The 10410-nt window shown below is 54.6% G+C and overlaps 1 protein-coding gene across 2 annotated transcripts; it reads right to left on the bottom strand.

Annotated features, from left to right (window-relative positions):
- Nucleotides 1–2058: 2058 nt before the first annotated feature.
- On the bottom strand, nucleotides 2059–4694 carry Tmem121 (transmembrane protein 121). Of its 2 annotated transcripts, XM_023705679.1 has the most exons (3): nucleotides 4668–4694; nucleotides 3030–3250; nucleotides 2059–2858 (listed from the first exon to the last, which is right to left on the bottom strand). In XM_023705679.1, the coding sequence occupies exons 2-3, from the start codon at nucleotides 3141–3143 to the stop codon at nucleotides 2193–2195; spliced, it is 780 nt and encodes a 259-aa protein (XP_023561447.1). In that variant the 5' UTR covers nucleotides 3144–3250; nucleotides 4668–4694; the 3' UTR covers nucleotides 2059–2192. The 2 variants fall into 2 exon arrangements, with proteins under 2 accessions (XP_023561447.1, XP_004645420.1); XM_004645363.2 differs by having other exon boundaries at nucleotides 2059–3250.
- Between the last annotated feature and the right edge of the window lie 5716 nt (nucleotides 4695–10410).

Raw genomic sequence — 10410 nt, forward strand, 5'->3', positions numbered from 1 at the left:
ACAATGGTCCCCAAATGCTCACCACCCCTTCCTGTCCCTCAAGTCCCCATTGCCACCAGCACCTCTCCTTTGAGGTATCAACCTAGATCCTCTGAGTCCAGCTGCCCTTGTCCACTACTCCACACACAGTGACCCCAGTGGGCAACTCCCACTACACTCCTTTCTTCCCTTGGGAGCCAAACCCCATCCTTGGCCCTCTTCTGCCCACCAACCTCCACACCTAACTCACCATCTTGAGGCAGCAGCATCAGGGCCAAAGGGCCAGAGAACTGACAAGGGAATGTGAACTGAGAAGGTTGGTATGCAGCAGGCCCCACCCTACCCCGAGAGGACTCTTAGGGAAAGAACCTCAGGAATAGGCAAAGGCCCCTGTTCCTAGCCCCAGTAGGGTCCTGGAAAAAAAGGTCAGGGTAAGCAGCCAGAGGCAAAGCAGAAATAAGGGCCAGCACAGGAAACTGAGGGGTGAGTGGGGGAGGCACTGCTAGTATTAAGGGCCTTGAGAACCCTGCACAGCTGGAAGCAGGGATGTGGGCAGTGCACAAGTCAGGCATCTCTGAGTCCCAGGCCCTCTTCTAGGCCTTGGAGATGGCAAGCACCACCTCTGACATGGCCTGGCAAGCAAAGCTGCACTGCCCACTTCTCTCCCAGACCCATGGGTGACAGGGTCCCCTGAGGTGAGAGCTGGACCATAGCACAGGGTGGACTCCCGGACTGTATGTCAAGCCCTGGGTTCCATTCCAACCACCAGTAAAAGAAAAATCCAGTGGAACAGAGGAGCTGTAACTTCTCAGAGCTCTTCTGGTCCTTCAGGTGCTCTTGTCTGCTCCAACCTGTCCAGGGCCAGGAGGGCTGAATGTTGGTCCTTACTGACCAGCTAAGCTAGAGCACTGACTGTTGCAAGAGCACACAGGATCCAGCTTGAAACACATAGAACCAAGGCTCATACCTCAAGCCTCACCCATTCCCCCCACCACAGACACAGGCCAGGGATTCCCCAGCCCAGAGTTCCCCCCAGTCTTAGGCCTCTGCAGATCCATGCACCTCCCGTAGGTCCCCACTGCCCCCCATTACCATGCTGGCTACAGCGCATGTGTGCCCAGTCCAGCGCCCAAGCCCTTGGGGACTCACCTGCACTTCAGGTCTGGTTTGGAGGCCACAGCCAAATACGAAAGGGTTAGATCACTTGCCAGGAAGGCAGATGATTCCAGCGCAACAAGGCATTGGTTCCCACCCAGCACACCCAGCTATGGTGAAGTCCCACCTGATCCCACCAGAACTGTTGCAGCGATGGACATGCTGGGAAGACAACACCTGCAGTGTGCAGTCAGCACCACAGATGCAAAGGCCATACAGTGACAGTGTCTGGCACAGGATTCCAGGCACTGCCTGCCTAGCTGCTCTGAGGAACATGTGTGGCCAATACCCATCACAGGGAAGTACTTCGTGGCAGCCTCCAGACACTCCTTTCTTCCCACAGAGACACTGATGGGCCTTGGGACCCAAAGGTCACACCCCCACATAGGTGGGAGGTCCATGTGGCGGTCAGGTGCAGATGGCTTCGGACCATGCATCTGAGCCAGGTGCTATGGGTGCCAGTGACTGGAGTAGGGCTACACTGAGGTGAGGGAGGACAGCTTCGCCTAGGCAACAAAGGGTACTAGACCCCTTGAAGTTGACAGTCCTGGTTTGGGCCTGTTGGTGGGCTTCCATGGGAGGGGCTCCATGGTTACAGGGGCCCATGGGGGGCACTGGACCCCTCAGGGGGTGGAGAGAGAATAGGGCACCAAGTGGTCAGGATTATGTAATTTGCAGCGGCAGCAATGAACCCGGATGGGACAGGGATGCAGCAGTACCCCACCTGGAAACTCCTAGACTTACTGAGGCCCTCATAGTCTCCTACCCTGAACCCTACTCCCCCCTGCCAAATAGATGTTAGAGACAAGGAAACAGTACACTGAGACTTCCATAAGAAACTGTAAACACAAGTCTTTAAAATGACAGAGGCCCCATGGCCCCATCTCTGCACCCAAGCACACGCAGGGGCCAGAGCCCACAACACCCTTCCCCGGCACTCCACTGCATTCCACTCCACGCGGGGTGGCCGAGAGTCCGCGGCTGAGGGATTCCTGAGATGAAGAAGCGGCAGTGGCCTCCACCCCGTCCTATCAAATCCCATCTAGTCTCACGCCCCGTCACGTATCCAGCGCATCGCGCGTGGGCGAGGGCCCCCGGGGGCGCCCGGCGGGACCGTGCAGTGTGGATGGTGGCACGTTGCGCTGCGTGGGCGGTGGCTGCAGCTCCAGCGCGAGTGCAGGCGGCGGGAAATCACGCACCTGGCGCCGGTACTCCAGAAAGGTGCAGGCCTTGGTTGCCAGGGCCACCACATTCTTCCCCACAAAGATGGCTGAGACACGGCTGTCACGGAACAGGGCCATGTTGGCAGCACGCGCCAGTACCGCCACCACGTTGACCGTAGCAAGACTCAGCACCGGGTAGAGCATCATCTTCTGTGGAGCGATGTGCTCTCCCTGCATGCTGACCTCGCTGAGAGCCACGCATGGCAGCACGAGCAGTAACATGTAGCAGTAGAAGAAGGTGAGGCCCTCGGCCCACAGCGGCAGCCCGGTGCGTGGCGGCTCCCACAGCGTGGCCTGCATGTCCAACAGGTCCAGCAGGTCCAGTGCTACCCAGAAGAGGCGCCCGCGCAGATCCTCGCGCTTGCGGAAGGTGCGCACATACTCCATGCGGTCGAGGGCCACCAGCAGCAAGAAGAGGCCAGGTACACACACTGACAGCAGCAGCGTGAGCGCCTTGCGAGCCAGTGGGTCGCCCGCGCCACGTCGCGCTGCCTTGTAGTTCTGGAAGATGAAGTAGAGCTTGATCTCTAGCACAAAGACATAGAGGAACCAGAGAATCATGGCGTAGCCGCGCTTGGCGGTGCGCACCTCGGCACCCACCCATACGGCCACGTAGCGTAGCACCAAGAGGAAGCACACGTCGCCCACCAGCACGATGATGCACACGCCAACCTTGCGCGGGCCCTGATTCTGCTCCACCAGGTACGCGTCCATGACGGCCATGCTGCCTACAATCACCAGCGTGGTCAGGCACACGTGGCGCCGATCCGGGGGCGGCAGCACCATGGTCGGCCGCCAGGGCCACGGCCCCCAAGCGAGGCGGCCCCCAAGTGTGGCCCTGCGGCGGCCGGGAACGTGGAGCTGCTCAGCCAGCAGGCATAGCGAGCTGAGACCTGGGGAGAGCAGAGGACAGCGATCAGAGTGGCGGGACTACATGGCCGCTCCCTCGTGTCCCTGCTGCGCGCTGTGTCAGCGGAGGGGCCGCGTCCTCGGTCACAGGCGAGGCAACAGAGCTCACCGGATCCTGGAGCAGGGAGCGGGGCCTCCAGGGGGCGCTGCGGCCCCACCTGGGACCTAGCCCGCGTTCCCGCCGCGTCAGGAACGAAACCGAACGGAAGTGGTTTCTGCGCGCCCGGAGCCAGGACCTTGGTCACCGCCGGGCCCTCCGTATCCCTCCCCAGCTGACGCATCCGTCCTGGGGTCTCCCCTCCCTGCCGTAAGACTAGATCCCTGTCCGCCTTCGTGCAGCACGGATGCACACTGCCGCCGCTCCATGCTCCCGGGCCCCGTACATGAAAGTCCGGTCCCGCTGCATTTCCTTGTACTCGGCTCTCTGCGCCCGCGCACCGAGCCAGAGAAGCCCAGTTCCCTACGCGCCCGCCCTCACCCGCCCGGAGCCTTGGCCGCCGGCTCCGCCTCCCTGGTGGCACCCAACCTGGGGTCCCCGCTGACCGCTCTGTCTAGACAAAGACATAAAATTTATTTTCGCCGGGGACCGTGCAGCGTTTAGTGTGTTCTGGTGTCACCACACCCCCATACGAAGGCCCCAGACCCCACACTTGCACCCGACGCATTCCAAGACCCTCCCACCCATCCTTCGGAGCTCCGACACCTCCAGCAGGAGGTCCCTGGAGTTACCGCACCCCTCTCCAAGGTTCCGGGCTCCTGCTCCTAACCCCACGCTTGCGGGTCTCACGCCCACCAGCCAGCGCACTTCGCGCGGGAAGCCCACGCGGGCCGCACCGCAGGCTGCGGTCCTTCTTCCCAGCCTGGGTCCAGGCCCCACAGCCAGGTCACCCTTATGCCGCTACCTTCCCAGCCCCATACTAGCTCGCTCAGTCACTCAACAAACACGACAGAGGGCTGAAGATTGGGCCAGCAACAGGACAGACCCCATGTCTCTGGATAGCTAGCCCCAACCTGGAACCTCCGGTGGCCGCACCCCAGGAACCTAGCCCGGAACACCTGCCCGAGCCTCCCGCAGGGGCCGAGCACCCACGCGCCTCCCCTGCCCAGTGGCTGTGGCTTCACACCCTAATCAGGTCCTCCAGGGCCTGCGCACACCGGCTCTCAGACCGCCGCCTCAAGACAGTGAGGAGGGGGTCGCGGCTGGAGAAAGGCCGCCCTTCCCCCCTCCGATGGTCCCCTGCGGGGCCTAGTCCCTGCTGCCAGCGCACCCCAGGCCTCAACAGACAGCGCCCCGCCCACTAAGCAGCCTGGGGCTGTGGTCACCCAGGCCTAGCTCAGTCACCCATCCGCACCCGGCCACTCACACCAACCCCAAGGCCACCCGAGCCCGCCCGCACCTACCCCGCCACCTGCCGGTACTGAGCGCCGCCGTGCCCCGAGCCTCTGCGCGCTCCGCCCTCCGCCGCCGGAGCCGCCCCTATTCCGCCCCGCGCCCCCTGCGTGCGCGGTCGACCCGCCTGGCACAGCGCGGGTACCCGCACGGACTCCAGCCTTGGACAGGGCCCCTGAGCCCCTCCCTGTCCCGCCCTTGCGCAGTGACAGTTGCTGCAGCGACAGCTCTGCACAACCTAAAGCTCTGGGTAAATGAAACCTGGACCTCCCAGTACCACCAGACCACAGTCAGAGGCCGTCTGGCCCCACAGTGGACAACTGCCCCAGGGCTCCAGCTTCCTGAGTCTTGGCATTCTCAGCACCTTATGGGTCAGTACCCACCACCACTAGTAACCCTGCTAATGGGTGACAGGCAGCACTCTCGGATGGCTGCAGTGGACCCCACTGGACTGCAGCAGTGGCCCACAGGGTCAGATGCTGTGGGAGCCCTGAGTCCTGTTCCCAGCTCAGATCCACCAGGTCACTTCTGCCGGCAGAAGAAGTAGCAGAGGAAGGTCTGATGAACCACGTCCTTCTTCACCCTTGACAGGGAGGAGCTAGGGCCTTGGGACCCAACCATTCTCTGCCCATCATGCTGACTGAGCCCTAGATATGGAAGGGGCTGACCTACGCAAAAGGAAGCACCCTCTCGCCTATCCTCATCTACAGCGGCCTCCATTAGCCTCAACAGCAGACACAGAGGGCAGACGTTAAGGGGCACGTGGGTTCCACTGCTGAAGTGGGCAGCCTGGCTCCCTCTCAAACTCTGAACTGTGGATCTTGCTGGATCTGCTCAAGTGATAGGTGTGTGGCCTACCTAGTTCCTGAGGATCTGGCAAATATCTGGCAGGTGGGAGGCAGGGACAGAAGGACACAGTAGACTTCAGGAGGGGTTGGGGCTGTTGCTGACCCACCAATGGCTGGGTGGGGTATATCGGCCTCTCATCAGCCCATATCTTCTCTCACAGGAGGATGGAAGATGAGCCCTCTGGACCAGGAAGCATCCATACAGCCAAGGGCACACTGTTCATCTGCACAGTGAGTCCTGCAGGCCCTCAGCAAGGATGAGGCTGCTGAGGTTGGAGAGAGGCAGCTCAGTTTCCATGGCCTAGGGCAGGAGACCCTTTCTTGAATGTTGACATGTGGCCTAGCAGATCTACTGGGGAGGGGCAAGAGGGGAGAAGGTGAGGGACTGCAGTCAGAACCCCAAGTGGCCCATCCTGTCCCTCCCCACAGCTATGCTTACCCAATCTTCACCAAAAACCCACAGACCTGCCTCTGTCTCATAACCCTCCGAGCATACTGTCTCTGGTATCACAATGCACTTTGCACTGGTGCAAATGAAGAGAAGCTTGTGTTCAGATAGTATTAGAGTAAACTACTAGAAAATGAACAAGTACAAAAGAGTCAATTTATAATCATGAGTTAGAGGTCACCAGGAAGATATAAAGTCCCACATCCCCAGACACCTAATGCCATGCACAAAGATACATAGATGACTGCCGAAGATACAGCACAAGGTAGCAACTAAAAGAAGTAAGCCAGGCATGGTGGCACATGCCTGCGCTCTTAGGGGAGAGGGTTGAAGCAGGAGAATTGTACATTTGAACCCAGCACAAGCAATTTAGAAAAGACTGTCTCAAAATGAAACATGGTCAGGGATGTAGCTTAATGCAAAAGATCTTGGTTCGGTTCCCAGTACTGCAAAAAAAAGAGTAAGAATAGAGAAGCAGGTATGTCCACAATCACAGGACAAGTTTCACCAGTGCTCATGATCAACTGGACTGGCACACAGAACACTGCATGAAGCAACTACAAGTGTACTATACTCTCAGCACCGCACCAGGCAGACAGCATCATGACCTCCTGATACAATGGCCAAGCAAGGAGAGCTCAGCCTCACCTTCATGGTATGCTTGCCCAATTTACATCAATCCTGAGGGACACTGCAGGTGGCTTTGGGTATAAGAACAGGCTGGGTGCCTCCAGGTGGAAAGATACACACAAGGTGACAGACACTACATGTTTTGTCTTGGATCTGGATGTCCCCCAGAGCCCTATACACTAAAACATAGGCCTGTGGAAGGTGACTGGGAACTATGGGATCTACAACTAGCTGCTGTTAGGAAGTAAGGACTGGCAGGAGGAGGAGGTCACTAGAGACTGGACCTTGAAGTATTTATGTCTCCCTCTCCAACCCTTTTCTGTTTCCTGTCCACCATGCTACAAGCAGTTGTCCTCTACTGTACCCCTCTGTCATGCCATTCTTCCTTGGATCCAGCCTACAATGAACTAAACTGTGAGCCTCCCAAAAAACTCTCCTTTAAAATGTGGGTGTGGGGGACTAGGGAGATAGCTCAGTGGTTTAAGTGCCTGCCTGGCAAGTGCAAGGAGGACCAGAGTTCAATCCCTGCAACCACATGCATGCTGGCCCCAAAACCAGGCGTGGTGGTACATGACTGTAATGCCAGTGCTAGAGAGGCTGAGACAGGAGGATCACTACAAGTGTAAACTGTGTAGTGAGACCTGTATCAAATAAATAAATAAATAATAAATTGTGGGTGTCAGTCATTGTGTCTCAGCAACAACAAAGTAACTGAGTCACCACACGAAGAGGATGGTCTTGCATCTATAAAGCACCTCACTGACATAGGAAAATCAGATGGGGTTTGAAGACTAGAGAGGGACACTGGATGGTTTCCTGATTTCAAAGGTCAAAATATGATTACAAAAATGAATCCCTTGACTTCGGGCCCATTCTCTGAGGTGTTCTGGGTAATGGGCATCATGGGTAAAATCCATGCTCTCTCTTGAAGCAATGAGAAATCAGAGGGTCTCACTGTTACCCAGACTGGCCTCAAAGTCCTGGGTTCAAGCAATCTGTCCACCCAGTCGCTAAAGTAGCCGGAACCACAGGTGCTTTGTGATTGAACCCAGTCCTGTGACCTAGTTCTCAGGAGGTAGGAAGAACTACATTTGTGACATGACATATGCATTGCACTTTTTAAATAAATTTTGGCTTATATTTTATGGACAACGCAGCTGTCCCAACATCATCAGTAAAATGGTCTGCTTTCCAAAAGCCAAAACCCTAAATACCCCCAACCTTGCCATACTATCCAGTGCCCTTTGGTTTCTTCAGAACCAAGTTAAAGGGTTGCGGTATGGTTTGTGTCTAGTTGTCACCCAAAAGCCTCATGTAAGTTATAGGGTAGCAGCTGGAATGAGCGGCCAGAGGGGCGGGGCCCGAGGGGCATGTTAAACTGGCTAGCCTGTGCTTTTCTCAGAGGTGTAGAGAGTCATCCTGGACAAAGCAGCGCCCCATACTCTCCTCCAGTGTCTTGAAACATCCAGGAACTGTAAGCTAAATAAACCTTCCCTTTCCTCATTTTGAGTGTGGGGTATTTGTCCCAGCAATGAGAGAAGGGTAATAAATTTGGCACTAGAGAAATAGGGTCGTTGCTGTGGCTATACCTGATGATGTGGATTATAAGCTTTTGGGAATGGCTTATGGGAAGAGAAAGGAAAAGTTTGGAGATGTCGCCTACAAGTGAAGCGGTGGAACAGCTTCAGCTGTTCTGTAGGGGAGATTCTGGTCAGAGCTCAGACCAGAAGACTGATAGAAAACATTCCTGTAACCAGGCTGGGGAGATTTCTGTTGGGAAGAAGAACTGCATTGGTTGTTGGACTCCAGATCATTTGTGTTTTGGCTTGGCTGAAAGTTTGTCTGAATTTTGCCCATGTCCAGAGAATTCACCTGAGACTAAGATCAAGCATGATGAACTGATTAATCTTTCAAAGGAAATCTCAAAGCAGTCAAATATTGGGGCAGTGGCATGGCTGTTGTTGGGAGCTTTCAGTCAGATTTATGTTGAGCATCAAGTGCAAAGAACCTAGCAGGATGATACAAAATGTTGTGAGTTTGGTCAGAAAGGAAGCTCCAATAAAACTGTGGAATGCAAAGATAGAGCTGAGAGGATCTCCACTGCTGAGAAGGAATGAGAGAATGGAAAGGATGACCTGAGAGCATCACAGGAGGTGGCAGGTTCTCACGCTTTGCAGCCTCAGAATCACAAGGGTGAGGGACTTTGCTTTGAGGAGAAAGCTGCAGAGCCCCATGTTCCAGAATGGAGGCGGCTGCCACACCAGGTTCCAGAATGGAGGTGGCAGCCACATCATATTACAGAATAGCACCAGCACAGAGGATTTGTTTCTCGGAATCAGGGTCCGAGTGCTCAGCAATCCAGGCACTTGACCCCTGCAGCCAAGAGAGAGGAAAGCCTGGCTGCTGCAGGCAGGAGACCTTGGCACCACCCACGTGGTGCTGGTTTTAGGCGCATGCAGAATGCAGGAGTTCTGAGGTTAAGAAGGCTTCCACCTCGATTTAAGAAGAAGGCCTGGGAGGCCAGGCAGTGTGCCCCCGAGAAGGCAGTGTGTGAAACTATGAGTGAGAAACCTATTCAGTAGAAACCCCAGAAATTTGGAAAAGCCAGGAACATGGATCATCTAAGGGAAACCACAAAGAGGGAGCAAAGTCAGCCTCAGAAAGAAGCCACAGGAGATACCACCACCAGAAGTGCCATAAGGGTGGAGCTACATGGAGCTCACAATTTACCACAGATTGCTTCAGATGTTCCATATGGAACTATAGGACTTAATGTTTGCTCTGCTGGATTTTGGACTTGTTTTGGCCCCAATGGCTTGTATACCTTTTGGAATGGCAATGTTTATCTTGTGCCTTTGAATGTTGGATATATTTAACTTTTTATTTGTACAGGGGCTCACAGTTGAGAGTTTGCCTTGGATCTTGGAGGAGACTTGGAACTTGGACTTTTCAGCAATGCTGAAACTGTTGGGACTCTGGCAACTCTTAGAGATGGACTAAAATGCCTTTTGGACAAAAGGATGTGCATGAGACTCTGAGGGTCCAGGGGCAGAATGTTATGGTTTGTATCTACTTGTGCCCCTAAAGCTTCATGTAAGTTATAGGGTAGATGAAGCTGGAGGAGCAACAAGTGGCTTGAGGGGCAGTGCCAGAGATGCACAAACCCTTAAACTGGCTAGCCTGTGCTTTCTGAGAGGTGTCAGGAGGGTCATCCTGGACACGGCAACCCCCGGTCTCACCTCCAATGCCTTGAAACCTCCAGTAACTGTGAGCTAAATAAACCTTTCCTTCCCTCATTTTGAGTGTGGGGTATTGGTCCCAGCAACGAGAGAAGAGTAACTAATACAGTTGCTCACTACAGATTTGCCTTCTGATCTTTGGGCCTTTCACACACAAACTATATCAAGAGCAGACACTTACTGAATAGAAGTGTAAATATTACCCAAATCAACTGCGCTGGAGGGGAGAAACCTACAACACAGAACAAATTCATGATATGTCTATAAGAAGGAAATAGGTCAAACAACTTCTACCAATAAAGTGTCTAGTTTGGTTTTTAAGATGGGGAAGTCACACATTTAAAAGTAAATATAGTTGAACCTGTCAGATATAATCTGAATTAAGAAACCATGCAGGAAAGCAAAGGTTAATAAACCAATGTGCTTTGAATTTTTTCAAGTAATGATATTTCTGCATATAAAGATTTAGCATAAGGGTCCAGGGAGATGGCTGAGTGGAATAAGCATTTCACTGGCAAGCGCAAGGGCCTGAGTTCAACCCTGGGTTCCGAAGGAAATAAATAAATAAATAAATAAATAAATAAATAAA

The sequence above is a fragment of the Octodon degus genome, unplaced genomic scaffold, assembly GCF_000260255.1.
Source record: "Octodon degus isolate 3935 unplaced genomic scaffold, OctDeg1.0 scaffold00226, whole genome shotgun sequence".
Taxonomy (NCBI): Eukaryota; Metazoa; Chordata; class Mammalia; order Rodentia; family Octodontidae; genus Octodon; species Octodon degus.